Source organism: Chiloscyllium punctatum, chromosome 26 (assembly GCF_047496795.1).
Source record: "Chiloscyllium punctatum isolate Juve2018m chromosome 26, sChiPun1.3, whole genome shotgun sequence".
Taxonomy (NCBI): Eukaryota; Metazoa; Chordata; class Chondrichthyes; order Orectolobiformes; family Hemiscylliidae; genus Chiloscyllium; species Chiloscyllium punctatum.
In genome coordinates this window covers 77629872-77652969 of record NC_092764.1, presented here as the reverse complement: position 1 = coordinate 77652969, position 23098 = coordinate 77629872, and the positions used below count along the sequence as shown (strand labels likewise).

The window sequence follows — 23098 nt, the reverse complement described above, 5'->3', positions numbered from 1 at the left end:
TTACCTCTCTCTGTCTGTCCTGAGAACCAAGGACATCTATTGCAATATTCTATACACTGAATGACTTTGTTTCCATTTATGTTTCCTTTGTACCGCTGTTTCCTGTCAGTTCTTTGTGAGGAATTAGTTCAAGTTTCTCAAGTAATTTTGATTTAACTCTCTCTTTTTAATATTGTGTGTTCAATCTAAGCACTGTAATTTGATTAGATTAGATTAGATTACTTACAGTGTGGAAACAGGCCCTTCGGCCCAACAAGTCCACACCGCCCCGCCGAAGCGCAGCCCACCCATACCCCTACATCTACCCCTTACCTAACACTACGGGCAATTTAGCATGGCCAATTCACCTGACCTGCACATCTTTGGAGTGTGGGAGGAAACTGGAGCACCCGGAGAAAACCCACGCAGACACGGGGAGAACGTGCAAACTCCACACAGAGAGTCTGAGGCGGGGATTGAACCCAGGTCTCTGGCGCTGTGAGGCAGCAGTGCTAACCACTGTGCCACCGTAGTAACAAAATTGCCTTCAATCTCTCTGAAGTATCCAGGTGGCATCAACTCTAGTTCTTCCCTGCGCAAAATGACAACCCAGTTTGCTCAGCCAACAGTTTTTACATTTTAAAGTTGCTCAGAGACAGTGAGGCTGTTTAGATATTCCTAACAGCAGTGAAACGCTATGTAATTGCAAACCTTTACATAGACATTAATTTTGTACTTTTCAGTAGAAACATTGCAAATGTCTGAGTGCAGGCAACACTGACTAAACTAAACCTGCCTGCACCAGTCAAAACCACTCGGGCTCTAGCACCTCCTAGCAGAGCGCTTTAGGGAACGTCTCCGGGACACCCGCACCAATCAACCACACCGCCCCGTGGCCCAACATTTCAATTCCCCCTCCTACTCTGCCGAGGACATGGAGGTCCTGGGCCTCCTTCACTGCCGCTCCCTCACCAACAGACGCCTGGAGGAAGAACGCCTCATCTTCCACCTCGGAACACTTCAACCCCAGGCCATCAATGTGGACTTCAACAGCTTCCTCATTTCCCCTTCCCCCACCTCACCCTAGTTCTAAACTTCCAGCTCAGTAACTGTCCCCATGACTTGTCCACACTTGTCCTACCTACCTATCTTCTTTTCCACCTATCCACTCCACCCTCTCCTCCTTGACCTATCACCTTCATCTCCTCCCCCACTCACCCATTGTACTCTATGCTACTTTCTCCCCACCCCCACCCTCCTCTAGCTTATCTGTCCACGCTTCAGGTTCACTGCCTTTATTCCTGATGAAGGGCTTTTGCCCGAAACGTTTATTTCGAAGCTACTTGGATGCTGCCTGAACTGCTGTGCTCTTCCAGCACCACTAATCCAGAATCTGGTTTCCAGCATCTGCAGTCATTGTTTTTACCCTCTTGCTAAGTTAGCTGGTTGGGTTTGTGGTTCTTGGGGCTGTTGTTTCTTTGCCCTTGGGTTCATTCACTTCTACTCCAATTGTCTCAACCTTCCAACAAACATGCACTGGCTCTGGTTCATCCTGGATCTTTGAGAGTTGGTGTCCAACTTGCCCAAGTTGACTGAGATTTTTCTAAACGTAGACTCTAGTGTCTCAGGCCGAGGAATGGGAAAAGCAGACTGACGCCCCTGCACTGTTAATATCCAGGCTGCAGTGCTTTTGTCAACATTTGAAGCTGTCAGAATTCCAAATGTTCCTTTTAAATTTTTCCTTTTAACCCTCAGGTGTTTCAGGAAGTCCAGGCCCTCATAACATCTTGCATTGATGGGTACAATGTCTGTATATTTGCATATGGACAAACTGGTTCTGGCAAGACATACACAATGGAGGTAGGCTTTTTAACAGCTGTCTTGTGTTTTATTCTTAAAGGGAGGAACCCATTAATGGAGTCAATAGATTTTGTAGGGAAAGCAGTTTGAGAATATAAGTATTTAATGGCATATATTAAAACTAGCCAAGTGTTCCACATTCATTCAATTCATACTAATCCTTTCCAAAATCTGCAGTGCTACAGTGTTGTGATGAGAATATAATGTGGCTTCTTTAACCAGCTTTGATTTACTTCCTACTATCATCCACACTGGAACTAAAATTAGTCAAATTGCCAATGACCTCTTTTATACTTTTGGTAGAATTCTGAGATTTTTTTATTCCATGCCTTTTTAAAAAGGTGTTTGGGCTCTGGCAGAGTCCTGAACAGCAGTCTTTGCTGCAGTATGTCTCATTGTCTGGTTCAACAATGTCATTTTATGAAGGTTAGTCATTGCATAAAATGCAGGTTACCTGTTGATCTTGGGATTTCTTTCTTTCTACCGTTTTGCTGGTAAATTCTACCCAATCTATGGGGCGTAGAAAGATGGTTTTTCTTGCCAGCTGAGTTTGCAAGGGCATTAAACATTGAGGAATTTTAATTTCTCCAGGGTTCTCCTGAAGACCCTGGGATTAACCAGCGGGCTCTGAGGCTCCTGTTTGGTGAAGTGGCAGAGAGGTCAGCAGACTGGGATCTGACTATTACTGTCAGCATGGCTGAGATCTACAATGAAACACTCAGGTATGTGCAGCTTTGTGTCTTTATTGGTGGTAGTTTCGGCTACTATGTAGCAACGGTAAACTGCTAACCACATGTTTGCACGTTAACGTGTAGGGATGATCTATGGATGTGGCTGCTAATAGTAGTATTTTCTCTTTTTATAGAGACCTGCTGGGGTCTGACCCCCAGAAGATTGAGGATCTAACTATGAGGTTACTAATACTCGCACTCTGGTGGGAGGTGCATGGGTGGTGGTTGGTAGAATGCTTTAGCATGGCTGTAAAGCTGACTGTTCTTTAATACAAAGAAAATCTCTGGATCTGTATTAATTCAAACTTTACAAATCATACAGCTGCATCCTCTGTGTTTGATCCTTGCTGTTCTGAAAAGTAGCCCTTGCCCTCAGTGCCTTCCTTCCTTATTTGGAGCTGTTGTCTGTACCTGCCCCCACAGTGATTGCAACCACTGGTCATGGAATCTCTTGATGATTCATTGTCCCAATAGCCCACTACCAAATGACTGGGAAGTGCAATGTGCAGGTCTTGTACTTCACTTAAGATGTAAGATAAGCACAGTACTGATGGGATGTTTTAGGGAACCAAAGCAGGATTAGCATCAACTGAGCCCTGAGAAGAGAGATTCTTCTTCCTCCTTTTCTTTTCTCCACAGCAGATTGATCATCTTCTCCATGTGGGATCCTAGTTAGTTGTTGAGAGACATTCACTCACTCATCCTGAGAAGTCTGGTGCTGTGTTTGCAAACATCTATTTTCCAGTAAATGTCAGTGGATATCTGTAAGGAGCAAGGATCCTAGCTTCCCTTCTATCAAGCCCCAAATAAACTTTAGCAAACTGTATTTCTCCTATTCTGAGATCAACTGAAAGTGCAGAAAAACCAGCCAAACCTGATGGGACCTTCTTGGTCTCTGGTTTCATCCCGTTACTGAACGTTGCTTCCCCTTTCACTGATCGGAGGGAATCCTGATCTGAACAGTTTCATTATCCTTGGGACTGCTGCAACTATTTAGCTATTTTCCTCAACTCAGTCCAGCTGAAAGGTGAGAGGTTTCTTAAACATGTGTTCTCTCTTCATTCAACCTGCATCCTCTCCTGTGGCTGTGTTAAACCTGACCTTCAAATTTCAGCAATTCTTTTTGTCACGGATGTCTGCAGGTGCTCAAAATTGGAGTGGATCATTCCAGGGCTTGTGTGGGCTAATCATGAGACTAAAATGGATGGGTTATTGTTGATACCTTGCTGCTTCTGTAACTGTGTTGCTTGTTTGCAGATATCTTTGTTTTATAACCAATTGTTTCCCCTAGTACTGCAATCTGTTTTGATACTGACCTGGTTGGATGGCCACTCAGTTCAGTATCAGTGGAGATGTGGTCACTACTTTCTGAATTTTCAAAACAAGAATTTTTGAAAGCAGTGGTTGGGAGCCATCAAAGCTACTTCTCCATTACAAAGAGAATCCGAGCCAGGTACTATGTAGGTTAGATGTGGAATAAAGTTCACTCTGCATTATCTCATCAAATACTTTCTGCACATTACAACACAAAGTAAGTTTTCTGATGTTTATATGGACATAGAGATGGTATTAATGGACATACATTCTGTATGTTCACCTCTTTGAAGAAATGTGCATTGGGATAAGGACATCAACTAGAATCACCAATGGCAGTAAAGCTAACAACATCTGCAGAATTAACTTTATTCAGTAATTTGAAGGAAATTTATATTTTTTACAATTTATTTGTGGAAATGTAGGTTTGGTTTTCTTATGAACAAAAATTGCAGTTGAATTTTTGTACAAAGGAGGGGAGCTGAATTGAAAAGACATGAACATTAATGGATGCTTTCCAAAATATAACTGAGACAAAACTGATTCTTGAGCAGTCTTGTCCACCTTCTGAAAACGTTGTTGTGATGTCTCCTGAACTTATGTAATTTTATACATTCCTGAGCTGAACCAAGTCAATTGGCTACTTGATGGTAAACTGTTTCTTTCCACATAGGGCTGTTGACCCTCTGCCTCGTTGGTCACAAATTCGAATCAGAATCTTTTACGTTATGAGTGCAGGGATTTGATCTAATGAGTGAGAAGGTTCACCTGGCTGATTCTATAATGAAGCGGTTTGCCTTCTGAAGAAAGGTTGGGCAGATTGGACCTATACTTCATGAAGTGTAAAAGACTGAGATCTTACTGAAACATGTAAGGTTCTGAGGGGATTGAGAGGATGCTTCCTTTTGAAGGGTGGTCTAGACCTAATGGAAACAGTCTAAAAGTCTGGGAGTCTCCAATTGAATAAGGAGAAGAGGAGAAACTTCCTCTCTCCAAGGGTAATTGGTCTTTGGAATTCCCTCCCACAGAAAGTAGAAGCTGGATTATTGAACATACAGGCTGGGTTGGACAGCTTTTTAATCGACCGGGCAATTACCATTCTTCTACAGTCCATTAAATCTATGGCCCAATCTGCTTGACCTTTTCTTATAATAAACTCCCTTATCCCAGGAATCAGCCTGGTGAACCTTGCAGTTGTAACCTAAAGACTGATTTGAATGTACTACCATTGAGGCAGAGGGTGAATAGCCCCATGTAAAGTTGTCATTGGTTGGTGGAGTGAAGTTAACACCACAGTCAGAATAGTTATGGTCTTATTGAATGATGCAGCTGGTATGATTGGGCCCAGTGAGCTACTTATGTGCCTATTTCTTCTGATTTTTCTAAAATCTCCTCTGTAAAATGGCCCCTTCTACGCTTTTATTTCTAAGTGCAAACTTAGATTATGTCAAACAATCTTTTGAATTCCATTATTAAAGTTCTATTTTTCTGGGTTCAGAATTCCACATAACTGCTGCACCCACAGTCTCCCTGCTGTCTGGTGTTTGCTGCTGCTCTGTGGCTTTTGATGTTGTCTGCCCCTCCTTGTGGTTGTGTGTCCTGTGCTGAGGCAATTCGATGCGCAATAATGACGCTCGATCTGTTGTTGAGGCCCCAAGATCCAACTTTGTTGCTTTCTTTGCAGGAACCTGTTGGCCAAGGACCCCAGTGAAAAGTTGGAGATAAAGCTGAGCCCTGATGGTAGTGGCCAGCTCTATGTCCCAGGTCTGATTCAGATCAGGGTAGAGAGTGTGGATGACATCAATAAGGTGAGGGTTTTTCCCCTTCAATCTCTTCTTGTGTGGGGAAAAAGAACTGAGCAGGTTTTCAGTAAGAGGTTAGGCTTTCAGTAAAATAATTTTGAGCAATTATCTTAATCTAATATGAGCTCTTTGAACAGTATTCCTAGCATTGCACAGGACTGTTGATTTTCTGGTTTCTGGGGGTTTAATGCAGTTTCCCAAAAAAAATATTTCACGCAAGGCTCTGAAAGGAACCAAAGAAAAATGTGATTCTTTCACAAACTTGATATGTTCCAAAGTGCAGTATGTTGTAGTGTAGGTATTGCAGCCTCCAAATTTTGCTTTGGGATAATGACCAGGTAATCTATTTGGTGATGTTGCTTTGGTGCATAAAATTTGAGCAGAACACTGAGATGAGTAACCAATAATGTCACGGAATCTTTTTAAGTCAACCTGACAGGATAGTCAGGACTTCAGTTTAACATTTAATCTGAAAGGTCGCACCAATGTTAGTGCATTATCCTAGATTAGATGATGAAACCACTGAACATCTATCTCTGTTCACTTTAGGTATGTTGTATATGTTTGTGTTGTCCGAGGAATCTTTAAAATTTGAAGTTAAAGATTAATTTCTTTTAAAAAAAATTAGATAGTTAAGCAACAAACCACCTCCAAGTAGTAGTTCCTGAAGTCTGACTCTGAGAAATCTGGATCTTTTGTGTGGCAAACACATTGTGAGGTCTCTTCTGTTTTATCAGGTTTTTGAACTTGGACGTGTGAATCGTGCAACAGATTTCACAAATGTGAATGAGCGCAGCTCCCGTTCTCATGCTCTGCTTATAGTTTCCGTTACTGGGGTAAACCTCACCTCTGGAGTCAGAACTACAGGTAGGATCTAGACATACCACAGAGTAGTGACCCCATTGAGATTGCTGGTGTTAGTGTGAGCAAGTATTTTTTATACCTTTTTAGTAACTTTGATCTGCTTAATTTTCTTTGTCTGTATGTCTTGAATGGTTAGAACTCCAAAATGTATTGCTCACATTTTGGACGACATTTTTCTTTCCATTTAAAAGTAATTATCGATATGACCAACTGAGGAGTTGAAAGATTGAGGATAAATAATCACCATAAGCGTTAATGCGCAGGAGGCCGTTCAGCCAATCATGCCGGCAGTGGCTGGTTAAATGAGCATCACTGCTCAGTGGTTAACACTGCTGCCTCTCAGCACCAGGGACCCAAGTCCAGTTCCAGCCTCAGACCACTGTATGTGTGGAGCTTGCACATTCTCCCTGTGTCTGTGTGGATTTCCTCCTATAATCCAGAAAAGATGTGCAGGTTAGGTGAACTGGCCATGCTAAAATTGCCCCTAGTGTTCAGGGATGTGTAGGTTAGGTGCATTAGCCAGGGGTTAATGTAAGGGAATGAGTCTGGGTGGGTTACTCTTCGGAGGGTCAGTGTGGACGTGTTGGACCTAATGGTCTGTTTCCACCCTAGGGATTTTATGCTGCTGCTATGATACTACGAGTACCTAGTGCCAATTTCCTACTACTTCCCCAAACTCTTACATGTTATTTCCATCCAAATAATCATCTAATGCTCTCTTGAATGTCTTAATTGAACTTGCAGCCAGCACATATCCTGGCAGTTTATTCTATACTTTAACGTATTGCTGTATAAAAACTTATCCCTCACTCCACACGCTTCTTTTGCGCACCATTTTAAGTAATAACCTTATAGTAATCTAACAGCAAAACTGTGGGAGCTTGATGATGAGGTATAGTCAACAGAATTTTTTTTATTTCACAGGATGTATGTAATACTCAAGCTCATTTGTTATTGCCCACCCTAAATTTGCCTTGGTGCTAGTGAGTTCCCTTCCTGAACTGCTGCACTCCATGATCCATCCACACCCGTGTTAATGGGGATTCCTGGATTTTGTCCTAGCAGTGAAGGAATGGCAGGATAGTTCCAAGCCAGGATAATCTGTGGCTTGGAGGGGAACTTGGAAAGGTGGCATTTCGAGGCATCTGCTGCTTTTATTTTTGAGTGGTAGAATTCACAAGTTTTAGAAGTGTTGTTGACAGATCCTTTGGCATCTTGCTGCAGTGTGTCTTACAAAATGGTGCACTCTGCTGCTACTGTGCACCAGTGGTGGAGGGAGCAAATGTTTAAAATGACACATGGAGTGCCAATCACAAGAGGGGTGAGCATCTGTTAATAAAATTATGGTCTGACATAATTTAAATTTGGGCCACTAACTGATCCATCCTCTTATTTGGTGTTGTGATTTAAGTTGTCTTCATTATCTCAAAGCACACTGTTTTCTTTCAGGTAAATTAAACCTTGTGGACTTGGCTGGGTCTGAGCGTGTTGGTAAATCTGGTGCAGAGGGGCCCCGGCTGAGAGAAGCCCAGAATATTAACAAGTCTTTGTTGGCCCTTGGTGATGTCATCTGTGCACTGCGCTCCAAACAACCATATATTCCTTTCCGTAATTCCAAATTGACTTACCTGCTGCAAGACTCCCTCAGTGGGGACAGCAAAACTCTCATGATGGTCCAGGTGGGATTCCTTTCTCCTTCACTCAAAGGTTTTCTCTGGTGTGGACTTACTGACATTCCAACTGGGGAGATATATCCCTGTGCATCAGATGGTTGGGGTGGGGGGTACAGGGTAGGCTTCCTGCATTTTGGGGATTGGTGAGAAGAATGATGCTATGTGAATTGAGAGAGCAAGAGACTCCTTGTCTGCATTGATTATACTTGGAAGGAATATGAGCTGAACTCAAAGGTAAACCTACAGTTGAAAAGCTAGCATTGTTCTGTTGGTGGATGATTTAGCTAATGTTGGGTTTTGTTTGTTTTTGTACCTTGACACACTTCCCTTGGGGAAAACTGATATGATGTAGTGGAATGATCCATGGTGTTACATAATAAACAGGCTGTAAGCTGATCAACATTGACGTGCTGTGAACAGAACCATAACCATACTCCAATCAGTTGATACTGGTTAGTCTTGTACCCACAGCCCATATTAACGAAGCAGTACCAGACCGAAGTATCCTGATACAATTCAGAGCTCAGAAATATGGCAGCATTCTCTCAACAAGAGCAAGAGCTTGCCTTAACGTGACTGCTAGAAATATTTCTGGGTACCTTGCAAGGGATCATGTTGTGCATTACTGTTACGTTGGATTTTTTAAATTCATTTATGGTATATGGACTTCCTTACCCTTGATGGTAGTGAGCTCCCTGGAATCATTGCAATACGTTAAGATGGTGCATGGCTTGATGGGGAACTTGTTGATGGTGGTTTTTTCTTCCATGTATCTGCTGTTCTTGTCCTTCTAGCTGCTACTAAGCATCAGGTAGTAGAGGGAGTGAATGTTTGTGGATGTGGTATCGATAATGTGTGCTGCTTTGTCATGGATCATGTCAAACTTTGTGTTGGAGCTGCACTCATCCATGCAAGTAGGGAGTATTCCATTCCCACTCCTGACTTGTGCCTTGTAGCTTGGCTAACAGGATTTTATGGAGTCAGGAGGTAAGTTATTCACTGTAGGATTCCTAGCCTCTGACTTGCTGTTTTATACAGTATGCATATGGGCTCGTCCCGTCCAGTATCCGGTCAATGGTAGGAAAAAAATGAGGACTGCAAATGCTGGAGATCAAAGTGGAGAGTGTGTTGCTGGAAAAGCACAGCAGGTCAGGCAGCATCACAGGAGCAGGAGAACCGTCATTTCAGGCATAAACCCTTCATCAGGCTTCATTCCTGATGAAGGGCTTATGCCCCAAAAATTGATTCTCCTGCTCCTTGGATGTCGCCTGACCTGTGCTTTTCCAGCAACACACTCTCGACTCTGGTCAATGGTAACCCCAGAATATTGATAGTGTGGGATTCAGTGATGGTAACGCCATTGAATTTCAAGGAGTGATGATTAGATTCATTGTTAATGGAAATGATGTGGAGCATGATTTCACTTGTCAGCCCAAAATCTGGATATTGTCCAGGTCTCACTGCATTTGGACAAGGACTGTTTCTGAGCTGTTGTGGTCACTGCAATATCTTGTAATCAGCATTTAAATGAATGACCGGTTTATATCATCATGCCAGTTTTGGTTGAGGACGAATTGTCCCAGAAACCAGGAGCATTTCTTATTCTTCAGAGCAGTGGATTTTTAAAAATGTTTGTCGAAAACCTATTTAGCGTCTCATCAAAAGGATGACTGTTCCAATAACCGAATTCCCTCAGTGCTACACTAGTGTCGGCCTGCATTGTATTACTTTGGAGTTTGCCCGGATGATTTTCAGTCTTGGATGAGAGACATGCCAACAGAACCAAGAGTCAAAAGAGGTAATGGGGTCACTGGGAGTTGATGAATGTTTACGTGGATTTTTTTTTATATTAAAATGCTTTTTTTCTATCCTTTTCTTATTTCTGCAGGTATCTCCGATGGAGAAGAATGTTAATGAGACTGTTTGCTCTCTCAAGTTTGCACAGCGAGTGCGCTCAGTGGAACTGGGGACCATGATACGAAGGGCCGAAAAGCAGGACTATTCCAGCCGCCAAGACTATGAGGTAATGAACATTTCACCAACTTTCGTTCTCTGGGTATGGTGTGTTTACACCCTGAGAGGCTGCAGGAAGTGGTGACAAGATTGAAAGAGAAGGAATGTTATGCTTCCTTTCTAGAAAGTTAAACTCTCTCAATTCTCCAGCCTGTTTTTCTAATTCAATCCTGGATGCCAGTGAACAAGTTGTTGTTTTCACTAATTCCGATGGCTTGATGTTTGCTTTTGTGTCTCAATAAACACACTGGACAGGTATCACCTGCAGTTGGATCAAGACCTCTTACTGATCTGTGTGGCTTATCATTCTGAGATCACACTTCTTTGGTTAGACACCTTCAAAATCAAGCTTGCTAAAATTCCTGGATTTCTCTTGAACTCACTTCAGCATATGTCACTCACTTTATCTTCCTCAGTACTGTCCACTAAATGAGTTTTTTACTTGTTCATGAGACATAGGGTGTCACCCATTCCTAACTGTCTTGAAGTGAAATTTCATCCCCCAACAGAATTTTTGATTTGCATTGATATGCTGAATCTGAATTGGCAAAAATGTAAAACTATTCTTCTCTTGTAATTGTAGTACAGATTTTTAATTAATTTGCTTCTGTTGCATTTTTCCCTCAACAACATTTTTAGTATATTTTTACATGTTCTTATTCCTATAGATATGGCAAACTTCAATTAATTTATTTTGTTAAAGTAGCCATTTTTAAAGTTTCCTTTTCCGCCCTATAATATGCCTGTAGTATGTGAATCTCAGATTTGTACTAAATGTGATAATTCAGTAGTTGGTCTTCCAAGATATAGTCAGCTTCCTGCATGAAAATGGGAGGTCAAGGTAAGGTCTGTAACACTGAGCTTTCTTAAAACATTAGATCAGGAATCAACCATTCATTTATCAGTTGAATCTATTCAATTTCAAACAAAATATTCAATAGTGTGTCATGCAGTATACTAATACCGCCAGTGATGCTTAGTATACTGGAGCAGCACAGGAAGCTGGTTGCTAGTGATTGCCTTGAAAGTATGTCTTATGTGGGAAATAGAATACGTCAAAATCTGACTGTGTATTTTTCATCACAGTCAGAGTCCCCGTCCACAGCTGCCCAACAAGGACGGCTCAATATCAGCCATTCGGGAGGGAGCGTAGTGGGAAAAACTACAGCAGGGAAAAGACGACTAATGGCATCAGGTATGGAAATGGGTGCAACTTGTCTAAACCATTATAATAGACAACATGGAATACATGTATTGGATAGAATGGTGATCAGGTTTCAATCTACATGGAGCATTGCCTCAGTGATATGTCAGTACAAAAACGCTATGCTGCTAACCAGACCAGCTCCCAACGTAACCACTTCCAGGATCTAATTCTCAAAAATACCTCCCACACACTTGGGATAATCTCAGTCAGCCAATGACATTGACGATTTACAGAAACCTACCAGGTCTTCTGACACACTATTTCTATTCGTGTGTCATTTTCACAAAACATAGGATTGGAATAGAGTTTTTGGCTTATTCTGTTTTGAATAGGGAATTTTTTTTCTCTTCACCACCATCTTGGGACAAGAGAAACCATCACATATGAGTGGAATTAGTAATGTTGTCAGACAATTGAACAGATGGAACAGACAGACTGCTAAGTATGAATGTAAATTTACATTACAATAGCTTTTTAATGAAAGGAGTGACCTTGAAATTATTTTAAAATTTGAATGAGTATATCCCCACTTATATGGGGATTCACTACCCCACTATTCACTATGCAGAGTGCACTGGACAGGAGACTGAATAAATTATAGGAAATGGACAGATTTTTCATCAGTGATAGGTTATGGAGAACAGGCTAAGGAAAATAGAGTTGAGGTGCCAATGAGATCAGCCACAATCGTATTAAAACTAGGAGCTGAATTGCCTACTTCCCTCTCAAGGCATCAATCTTATAAATCATGCAACCTAGCCTTTGCTTATCAGAGAGGCCCACTTGATCTTGGTATGGATCACATTGTGAAGTAGATCCATGTGCTCCTATACAGATAATGATCTGTTATCTTGACTGGTGGGGGGGGGGGGGGGCATAAGTATTGGCTGATTCATTGATATTATGAGATCAATTTGAGGAAGGGAAAAACAGCCTTGGACCAAGCTGCATTTTGGTGCTAAACTTCTGTTCTATGAAATAAATGTTTTGTAGTATCATCTCCCCCAACAAATGGGCTTGACCTATTCTTATTTTCCAATACGTTCTTTCCCTTCCCTTTAATAGATACTTGCTGTGAAACAGATTTGATAAGTATACAATGGCAAAGAGCAAGTCGTAGAAATGTACTTGCTCTATCTTTCTACCTAGCTGTTGATTCTCCATTATTGTTCTAAGGAAGTGGAGGCAGGAAGACTTTGTCTGTACAAACCCTTCCCATATGTGACTCTCACTACTTCTCCCTACCACAAGACTCACTGATACTGGAGCCAAAACTCCAGTGCCATTAGACTTCATGAACTGCAGTGGTTCAAAAAGAAAGTTCACTACAACTTTTCTCAAGGATGCTATGGGTGGCTCATAAGTGTTCCTTCTACATTTGGTTGGGATCCTCTTTGTGCAGCATGGAACCTTAATTGCACCCCCATCCTATATTATCCAAGGTTCATTTCCTGCAGACAGCAGTCTGTTCCAATATTGTGTTGGTAAATCAATTTCTCCTTACTGACAACACATTTGTTTCTGGGGTCTCTTGTGCAAAGCATAGATAGTACTCCTTCATTTAGGGTATTGAGTATTTGTATTAAATGTCTACTAAAACCTTATTGCTAAGCTTTGTTTAATTTTTAAATTCCTTTGATAAATTTAAAGCTTGACATTCAATCTATTGGATGTAATTCAGCTAATCTAGGCACATTTCCCTTTAGGTGAAGTAAACCATCGACCGGCTGCATTGCCTGCACTCTGAGGTTGCTGGAATAGTGGAAAGCCAGGAAGTGGTTGCCTGTCCCAAAGCTGAGCACTTCAACACCATCTAGTCATAGATTATAGGCCAATGTCTGTACATTTATATACAGCCTGTTTTAAAAAGTTGACACAGAAGAGCTCATTACTTATTTTTTATATATGTATAAACAGATTTTTATATTGTCTACTTTTTTTAAAACCTGTTATTTGATATACAAAGGTTGATGTTCAATGAGTTTCAGTTCAGATACATTGCCCTTTTTTCATTTAAATCTGTTCACTGCCATTAATCTCTGTATTTCAAATCTTGGCAGCTTGCTGTCATTTGTGGGTCTCGCCAATGTGTTAGAGATAAAATTTTTGAGGCCACGCTGAGTGTTGAGCACATTGATTGTGTAGAAAAATTGGGGAGACTGAGGAATGCCATTCCTCCCCCCCCCCCCCCCCCCCAGCAACTAACTCTTGCCACTGTTTAAAAACATTGGTGCCTTTTCTCCATCCAGTGCCACATGCAGGTGGTTTGCATCACAAGTTCTGGAAAGTAATAGTTCAGGATTTCCTTCAGTGTTCCAAGGCAAAACTCACTATGCTACACCGAGATTAACCTGTAGAGGGTGACTAGTCAGAAGAACCGGAGATGAATTAAAGGTTCCCCATCCTCAAGAGGGCTGGGGAGATGAATGGATAGTAGTAAGAGAATGAATCTTAAAGTAACAATTCAAATCTTTAGAAAGTTAACTTTTCCCATTGGTCTTACTCTAGATTGTTTTAATCGGAGTTAGTATAACCTTTTGTAAATTTGCAGTCTCTCCCTCAGTAGGTTGTATTTAATTATTAATGAACAAAAGGCTGAAACCTGAAGTACTTTTTCATAACTTGTTTTCAAAAGCTGCTTTACTGTTTCACAAAGGATGCTCTCATTTGGATCCTAAGCCACAAACTTCATAAATCAGTGTTGCAATCTGAGGATCCCAGACCTGATTTTGCTTCTGCCAAAGCCATATTCTTCACATCCCATTTTTGGATGTTTAAAATCTGTATAAGATCCTAAATCTTATCCAAGAACTGCTGTAAGAGTACTTGTCTTGATGTAAAGTCAATCTGTTAATATTGAACTTGTCTCTGAAGTTCAGAGTGTTTTTAAATTTCATGTATATAGTTGTTTCAACATGCAATTTCCAGATGGAAAAGTTTTGCTGTCTAAGGCAGCTTGTTTTGGTTATGCTTAGCATGTACTGTCTTGTTTTACAGTTTAGTGTCTTCAGTGTTGCTATGAGATATTTGTATGTGGATGGGAATGAGCAGGGTATTTCCCCCTAGTACACAAGGGAAGATGGAATAGAGAAATCTTCCAGCCACTAGCATTATTCAGGTGAATCTATCTTTCAGAAATGAATGTTCATTATGCTCAGGTTGATTGTTTTTGGGCCTTACGGTCCTCACAGTATTGAGAATCTGAGCATTGCTCAAATGTAATGTCAAAAGTTTCCAACATGTTACCTGCCTCTTGAATTTCAAATAAACATTTTAAAAAATACTGCTATGGCTTAAATAATTTTAACCAAGTTCAAACTTTCTAAAGTAGATGCTGCTCTTTCCACTCCTATGGTTTGTGTTTATCTAGGTAAATAGTTTGGTATGTGAATTGGGAGAAATTTAAATATACTACTTTCTGGATTAAGAGAAACAAGTAGGCACAGATACTTTGAGCCTTTCAAATCACTTTATTAGTGAAGTTTTTAAAAAAACATACATAGATGCTGTTTTATTCTATACATAGCATGGGCACTGAAGCAGAACTTTGTCAAATAATGAAGCTCAATTGACATGGAATGTGCAATATTGTTCTCACATTGCACTGCCAATAACTGGTGAGGAATTGGATATCCAGAAGGCATGTTCTCATACAGTTGCACTCGCAAGCAGGTTAAAGTAACTTGTTGCAATATGCCTGTTTAATCTGCACTCCCCACCTCCAAAACTTTCACCGCATTTCACTTTAATGAGGTGACCACAGAAGGCAGGCTTTTCTAGTTTTGGGGGCCAAATTTTGGTTAAAGCAAATCAGGCATGGTTGGTTAGAGGTGGGGATTGTTTTTTAAAATTGAGGAAAAGGTTTCCACTAAAGAAGGGAAAAAAATTAAAAAGGGATCTACTACTGGCATTGATCACCAGTGCAGAAGAGGTAAAATGAGCAATCCTCAAACAGCAAGAATAAGTTACTGTCTTAAAATTTCCAGATAAGACCAGGTGACTGTGGTAATTTCAACCTGCTGAACTAATAGTGAATAGTTCACAGCATTTATGAAGTAACTTAAATACAAGATGATGTTACATAGAAGTCCACTGCATCAGAAAGAACAAAAAAGTCTTAATAGTAGATCCTGCTTCACACTTGCTACAAGCTCCAGGAGAAAAATCCAATATATTCTGATTTATATTTAAACCAAAAGGCACATGTAGTCACCCAGGAAACAGGTTACTGCTGATATTTTGCCTATGGATTACACCAGAGCTACTGGCTTCACAGTAGTCAGTACTGCCTATGAAATACTGAAAGTAGGGTCAATGAGGTTGAAGTGAAATCCAATCTATGTATAAATGGAAAACAAAGATACCTATAGCAAGTTAACCAGGCAAAATGTGTCATTCAAATCTATTCCTGACATCACGCTGTTGATTAACAGGCAGGTAATTGAAGGAATCATCAGTTTCCTTTGCTCTTCTGTCATAAATACGGAGAGAGAGGAACTAATCCCTGCAGCATTACAACAAAAACGCTCAAGATGCACCTTGGCTGACTCATGTTCAAAATTCTAAACTTCAGTAAACTTAAATAAAATCCATTTGCAGACAACTTGGACTTCGGATCTTTTGTTGGCAGCATCTGCAATAGGATGTCAATTCATCAGACAAAGACAATCCCAAGAGCAACAGCTCAATAATAAGTCAATGAAGAACCTGGTCATTCAAAAGCTGCCATCAGAAGTTGCAGTTCACGAAAAGCACTGCCTTGACGGCCAGGTAGTCCTGCTTTACTTTGAAGAATTGGGAGCAAGTTTTTTAACTGCTTATAACACAGCTTACATTTCTGGTGTCTGAAAAAGGAAGGCAAAAAGTCAAAGAAGCACAAAAATTAAACAATTTTTCAGTTTCATTCAACTTCCCCCTTCTCCTAAAGTCTGGATATGCTAAATAGCTTTTGACTTGAAAGCTGGCAAACCTAACTTATTAGTAATATATCAACAGGAGGCAGTAATAACGCCCATGTCTGTTCTGTGGCCTAACTCCATATACCTGCCTAAATTCCTTTGCTTAAAAACATTTCACACATTTCAAAGCATCAAGTGTTTCTGCTTCCATAGCAGGTCTGGCAGCATGAGTATTTCCAGCATTTTATTGTTCTTTCAGCTTTGTTTGATAGATTAGCCTCTGCTCCCACTTTAGTGAAGAAATTCCAATTGAATACTTACCCAGTCTCAATGAGAAACATTTCAGCATTTAAAAAAAATAGTAGTATTACATAATCACTCTTTACTTTAAGTTAGATTTGAACCTGGCAAACCACTGAGAAAATTAAATTAAGTCCCAGGGGTAGGGATGAGGAACAGGTGACTGTGAACCACCATAAACTGGATGATAATGTGCTGCCCTGTCACTAATTGTGGAAATATCTCCCAATGAATTTTGTCAAATTGCAGCATTCGCTCTCCAGTTGCCTATTAAATTGGCACAGGAAATTAACAGTGCAATTATCTTTACAATGTTTTATATTATTTGCAGTTATTATGTTAGAGACATTATCCTATGTCATTAGGAGCAATTCATTTGCAATGTGATTTCTCTACTGCAAACCATTGCTGCATCAAGTGATCATATTTTAAGAAATAAATAAAGGGACAATAGGATCAGGTTAGATATTTTCTAATCAACCTGTTCAGACATGTTATTACACATCTCTACAGCAGGTGGGACTTGAACCAAGGCCTCCTGGCTCAGAGATACGAACACTACCACTGCACAAGAGCAGGCTTATAAAGTTCCTAGGGAGTGACTAACTTTCTTCCACTCCAATGTTGTGGATCCTGAGTAACTAATTCAAGGAAAGTGGCCAAGTCTGGGAGGCTCTCCATTAGGTGATTATGTAAATACCATATTTTGAAATATTTGCACATAAAAAGGTCAGCAGAAAGTGAAACACACAAGGGGAAATCTAACAGACCAAGTCCACTGGAGAGGTTAATTGATGTAAAATCAATACTACTCATGAAGTATTAAAGCACTTAAAGAAAAGACAGTGAAGTGGGACTATGCCTGGATGTCAGAATGGTGTAACAAGCTACATTTATTAATCTGATGAATCCCTTTCCCCTCCCGAAGCAATGTGGACCAATAGTTTAACAAGTTGGACTGGTTCATATAAAAATATGGAAAAACTCAGTAGCTCTGGCAACATTTGTAGAGACAGAAAATCGAGTTAACATTTGAGTCCAATGACCCTTCTTCAAAACTGAATTTCTCCATAAATTTGTTTCATGTTACAAATCTCCAGCAGCCACAGTCCCTATTTTAAGTTAGTTTAGGCTGAGTGGACTGACCCATGTTCCGCAAAAGAATTACCACACAAATGGTACAAACTAAGAAACTCTTAACAACAGGCCAAAAATCTCAATTTGTCAAGAGTCATGCCTTGATATATTGCAGGCAGCAGTCACTGACCTTTCTTCACGTGTTATGTCAACCCCAATAGAAGGTGGTGTCACTAGATTGTCTGCCATTAAGGGTCCAAATCGCTGCAGGATCAATTTAAGGGAAGTATAACCAGTCTGCACATAGCTACAAGAGGAGAAAAAGTGATCTAAGCTAATAATATAAATTAAGCAATAGAAGGAATGCTCATTTAATTGACCTTAAAAGTTTATGCAATTTCATTAAACAATAAAAAATTCTGTGTTTACACTTTAAGGAAATGGATACTTGTACTCAGAAATAACATATATCTAGTGTCAGCATCAAGCACTCCAAAAGAAAGCCTGGACCAGATTGTGGGGTATATACTCTACATTAACCAGGTTCAGACTGAGGTTTGGATGAACAGCCCTGACACAGTGTGATATTCTTCAGTTACCCCAAAACACGTGCAGCTTCACAGAGCAAGAATTGTCAGCTTTCGTCCCAAGTTATGGATTGGGTGTGGTGGACCACATGGGACAAAGAACTCTCAAATTCTTATTGTGAAATGAATTTGAGGGGATGATACTCAATTCAAATTACCAAACAGTATAAAATACCCAACCCAATGTCAGAGCTTTTGATGCCAACAGTGGGATTGAAAACTGCAGCTGAATTTTTCAAATAGGTCAATCCAGGTTGAAGTTCATGTAGGATATTGTTTTCTTGCCAGTCAACTCCATCATGAAACATGCTCTAATGATTTCTAATTCAGTCAAATGTCACTCAGTTGCTCTATTGCGTTGACACATGACAGTGGGAAAAACTCTGGTTTCTGTATACATACATTCACACTCTTACAAGCACACCAACACCCAGAGATTGAAAGTACTACAACTATTTTAAGGAGTTGGTTTCATACAAATCAAAAGCAAGAGGCAGCCATTCATCACCTCATGCTTGCTCCATTGTTCAACAAGATCATGGCCGATCCGATTGCAACCGCAAATCCACATTCCTACATGATAACCCGATAGTGTTCCAATCCCTAGCTAAACAAGAACCATCCACCTCTTCTTTAAAATATTCAAAGACTCTGCTTCCACCACCTTTTCAGGGAGACAGTTCCAAGGCTCACAACTCTCAGGGGATGAATCTCTAAGTAAGCAATCCCTGACTTTTAAACAGGGGGCACCTGTTCCAGATTCTTCCATAAGAGAAAATATTCTTTCCACATTTATTCCGTCAAGACCCTTTATAGGTTTCAATTAAGTCATCGCTAAACTCCAACAACTGCACTTTTAGGCTGCCCCATCTTTCCCCAAAAGACAGCATGCCTATTCCAGATCTAGTCTACTAATAAAGTATGGTAAAACCTTCTTTGAAATGCTTCCAATACATTTACATCCTTCCTTAAATAAGACAATCCATAGAATCCTAGAAGCACTACAGTGTGCAAGTAAGCATTAGGTCCATCTAGTCCAAACCGACCCTCTGAATAGCATCCCACCCAGAGCCATTCCCCCTACCTTATAACCCTACATTCCCCTGCACAACCCCTTGACACTATTGTCAATTGAGCATGGCCAATGCACCTAACCTGCACTTCTTTGGACTGTGGGAGGAAACCAGAGCACCTGGAGGAAAACCACAGACATGGAGAGAATGTGCAAATTCCACACCGTTGCCAGAGGGTGGAAATGAACCAGTGCCCCTGGTGCTGAGGCAGCAGTGCTAACCACCAAGCCACCGTGCTACCCCAAAACTATGCACTGGTACTCCAAATGGAATCTTTGTGCCCTACAGTACTGAAGCATAACCTCCCAACTTCAATTTATCTCACAATAAATGGTAACAGTCTATAGTTTTCCTAGTTACTTGCTATACATGCAGATTAACCTTAGTGACATCAGTAAATTTGGGAACGATACCCTCCACCCTGAAACATTTATTGAAATTACAAACAGTTGAGGTCCCAGCACCAATGCCTGTGGCACACCACTCATTACTTCCTTCCAAGTTGTAAAAGACCCATTTAGATCTCCTCTCTGCTTTGTGGTCTAATCAAATCTTCTACCTGTGCTTATATGCCACCTTCTACACCATTAGCCTCTATTTTGAGCAACAGCCTTTGACATGGCACCTTATCCAATGTTTTCTGGGAATGTTGGTACATACATCCACTATTCCCCTTTATCCATAGCACGTTACTTCAATTCCAACAGATTAGTTGAACAGTATTATCCTTTCACGAAACAAGATTGACACGGCCTGATTGCCTTGAATTTATCTAGTGTCCTGTCATAACTTCTTTAATAACAGCTTCCAGTATCTTCCCATGGCAAATGTTAAGTTAACTGGCCTGTAGTTTCCCACTTTTATTCTCCCTCCCACCTTGAATATCTGTGCACACTAACAATTCCTTCAACCAGCTTTGACATCATATACAATGCACAAGTAAAAAGGAATACAGTACTTTGGTTTTTGCTAGAGTATTTAAGATTGTCTGTTGTTATTTTTCTCAAATTTTTGAGGAGTACATAGAGCCAGAGAGATGTACAACATGGAAACAGACCCTTCAGTCCAACCCGTCCATGCCAACCAGATATCCCAACCCAATCTAGTCCCACCTGCCAGCACTAGGCCCATATATCTCTAAACCCTTCCTATTCATATACCCATTCAGATGCTTTTTAAATACTGCAATTGTACTAGCCTCCACCACTTCCTCGAGCAGCTCAATCATTACACATATCACCCGCTGAATGAAAAAGTTGCCCCATAGGTCTCTTTTTATATCTTACCGCTCTCACCCTAAACCTATGCCCGCGAGTTCAGGTCTTCTCCACCCCAGGGAGAAGACTTTGTCTATTTATCCTATAGAAGCCCCTCATGATTTTATTGACCTCTATAAAGGTCACCCTCTCAGCCTCTGATGGTTCAGGGTAAACAATCCCAGCCTATTCAACTCTTCCTATAGCTCAAATCCTCCAACCCTGGCAACATCCTTGCGAATCTTTTCTGAACCCTTTCAAGTTTCACAACATTCTTCTGATAGGAAGGCAGCCAGAATTGCACGTAATATTCCAAACGTGGCCTAACCAATGTCCTGTACAGTTGCACATGACCTCCCAACTTCTGTACGCAATACTTTGACCAATAAAGGAAAGCATACCAAACGCCTTCTTACTATCCTATCTATCTGCGACACCACTTTCAAGGAGCTATGAACCTTGAAGGTCTCCAAGGTCTCTTTGTTCAGCAACACTCCCCGTGACCTTACCATTAAGTGTACAAGTCCTGCTAAGATTTGCTTTTCCAAAATGCAGCACCTCGCATTTATTTAAATTAAACTCCATCTGCCACTTCTCTGTCCATTGGTCAATCTGGTCAAGATCCCGTTGTAATATGAGGTAACCTTCTTTGCTGTCCACTTAACCTCCAATTTTGGTGTCATCTGCAAACTTATTAACTAGACCTCTTATGCTCACATCCAAACCATTTATATAAATGGTGAAAAGTAGTGGACCCACCACTGATCCTTGTGGCACTCCACTGCTCACAGGCCTCCAGTCTGAAAAACAACCCTCCACCACCATCCTCTGTCTTCCATCTTTGAGCCAGTTCTGCATCCAAATGGCTCGCTCTCCCTGTATTCCATGAGATCTAACCTTGCAAATCAGTCTGTCATGGGGAACCTTGTCGAATGCCTTACTGAGGTCCATAGAGATCACGTCCACCGCTCTGCCCTCATCAATCCTCTTTGTGTCAAGTTTGTGAGACATGATTTCCCACGCACAAAGCCATGCTGACTATCCCTAATCAGTCCTGTCTTCCCAAATACATTGCATCCTTTCCCTTAGGATTCCCTTCAACAACTTGCCCTTCACCGATGTCAGGCTCACTGGTCTATAGTTCCCTGGCTTGTCCTTACCACCTTTCAAAAATAGTGGCACCATGTTAGCCAAACTCCAGTCTTCCAGCACCTCATCTGTGGCTATCGATAATACAAATATCTCAGCAAGGAGCCCAGCAATCACTTCCCTAGCTTCCCACAGAGTTCTAGGGTACACCTGATCAGGTCTCAGGGATTTATCCGTTTTTGCGTGTTTCAAGACATCCAGCACTTTCTCCTCTAATGTGGACATTTTTCAAGATGTCACCATCCGTTTCTCTACATTCTATATCTTCCATGCCCTTTTCCAAGTAAACACTGATGCAAAATACTTGTTTAGTACTTCCCCCATCTCCTGCAGCCCCACACAAAGGCCACCTTGCTGATGTTTGAGGGGCCCTATTCTCTCCCTAGTTACCCTTTTGTCCTTAATACATTTGTAAAAACTCTTTGGATTCTCCTTAACTCTATTTTTCCAAAGCTATCTCATGTCCCCTTTTTGCCCTCTTGATTTCTCTCTTTAGTTTACTCCCACCGCCTTTATATTCTTCTAAGGATTCACTTGATCTATCTTGTTGATACCTGACATATCCTTCCTTCTTTTTCTTAACCAAGCCCTCAATTTCTTTAGTCATCCAGCATTCCCTACAGCTCCCAGCCTTTCCTTTCACTCTAATAGAGACAACTGTCTCTGGACTCTTGTTACCTCATTTTTGAAGGCTTCCCATTTTCCAGCTGTCCCTTTACCTGTAAACATCTGCACCCAGTCAGCTTTCGAAAGTTCTTACCTAATACCGTCAAAATTAGCCTTCCTCCAATTTAGAACTTCAACTTTTAGATCTGCTCTGTCCTTTTCCATCACTATTTTAAAACTAATAGAATTATGGTCACTGGCCCCAAAGTGCTCCCCCACTGATACCTCAGTCAGCTGCCTTGCCTTATTTCCCAAAAGTAGTTTTGCACCTTCTCTAGTAGGTACATCCACATACTGAATCAGAAAATTTTCTTATACACAATTAACAAATTCCTCTTCATCAAAACCCTTAACACTATGGCAGTCCCAGTCTATGTTTGGAAAGATAAAATCCCCTACCATAATAACCCTATTATTCTTAAGATAACTGATCTCCTTACAAATTTGTTTCGCAATTTTCCCACTGACTATTAGGGGGTCTATAATACAAGCCCAATAAGGTTATCATCCCTTTCTTATTTCTCAGTTCAACCCAAATAACTTCCCTGTATGTATTTCAGGGAATATCCTTCCTCAGTGCAGCTGTAATGCTATCCCTTATCAAAAACCCCACTCCACCTCCTCTCTTGCCTCCCTTTCTGTCCTTCCT

General features: G+C 40.9%; 2 protein-coding genes across 7 annotated transcripts in view; one reads left to right on the top strand and one right to left on the bottom strand.

The window, feature by feature from the left end:
- kifc3 (kinesin family member C3) overlaps nt 1-14718 on the top strand; it is a 58462-nt gene extending 43744 nt beyond the window's left edge. For 5 of the 6 annotated variants that reach the window (XM_072547727.1, XM_072547722.1, XM_072547724.1 and 2 more), the window contains 9 exons: nt 1735-1839; nt 2431-2561; nt 2705-2752; nt 5569-5692; nt 6424-6553; nt 8000-8229; nt 10112-10246; nt 11323-11431; nt 13150-14718. In XM_072547727.1, the coding sequence (XP_072403828.1) occupies nt 1735-1839; nt 2431-2561; nt 2705-2752; nt 5569-5692; nt 6424-6553; nt 8000-8229; nt 10112-10246; nt 11323-11431; nt 13150-13190 (1053 nt within the window). In that variant the 3' untranslated portion in view covers nt 13191-14718. The remainder of the gene's footprint in view (nt 1-1734; nt 1840-2430; nt 2562-2704; nt 2753-5568; nt 5693-6423; nt 6554-7999; nt 8230-10111; nt 10247-11322; nt 11432-13149) is intronic. The other variant, XM_072547726.1, reaches the window with a different exon arrangement.
- Nucleotides 14719-14899: 181 nt separating this feature from the next.
- Nucleotides 14900-23098, bottom strand: part of katnb1 (katanin p80 (WD repeat containing) subunit B 1) — a 79507-nt gene continuing 71308 nt past the window's right edge. The window contains exons 18-19 of the mRNA XM_072547714.1: nt 17909-18025; nt 14900-16287 (exon numbers count right to left, since the gene is read on the bottom strand). Of these exons, the coding sequence (XP_072403815.1) occupies nt 16155-16287; nt 17909-18025 (250 nt within the window). The 3' untranslated portion in view covers nt 14900-16154. The remainder of the gene's footprint in view (nt 16288-17908; nt 18026-23098) is intronic.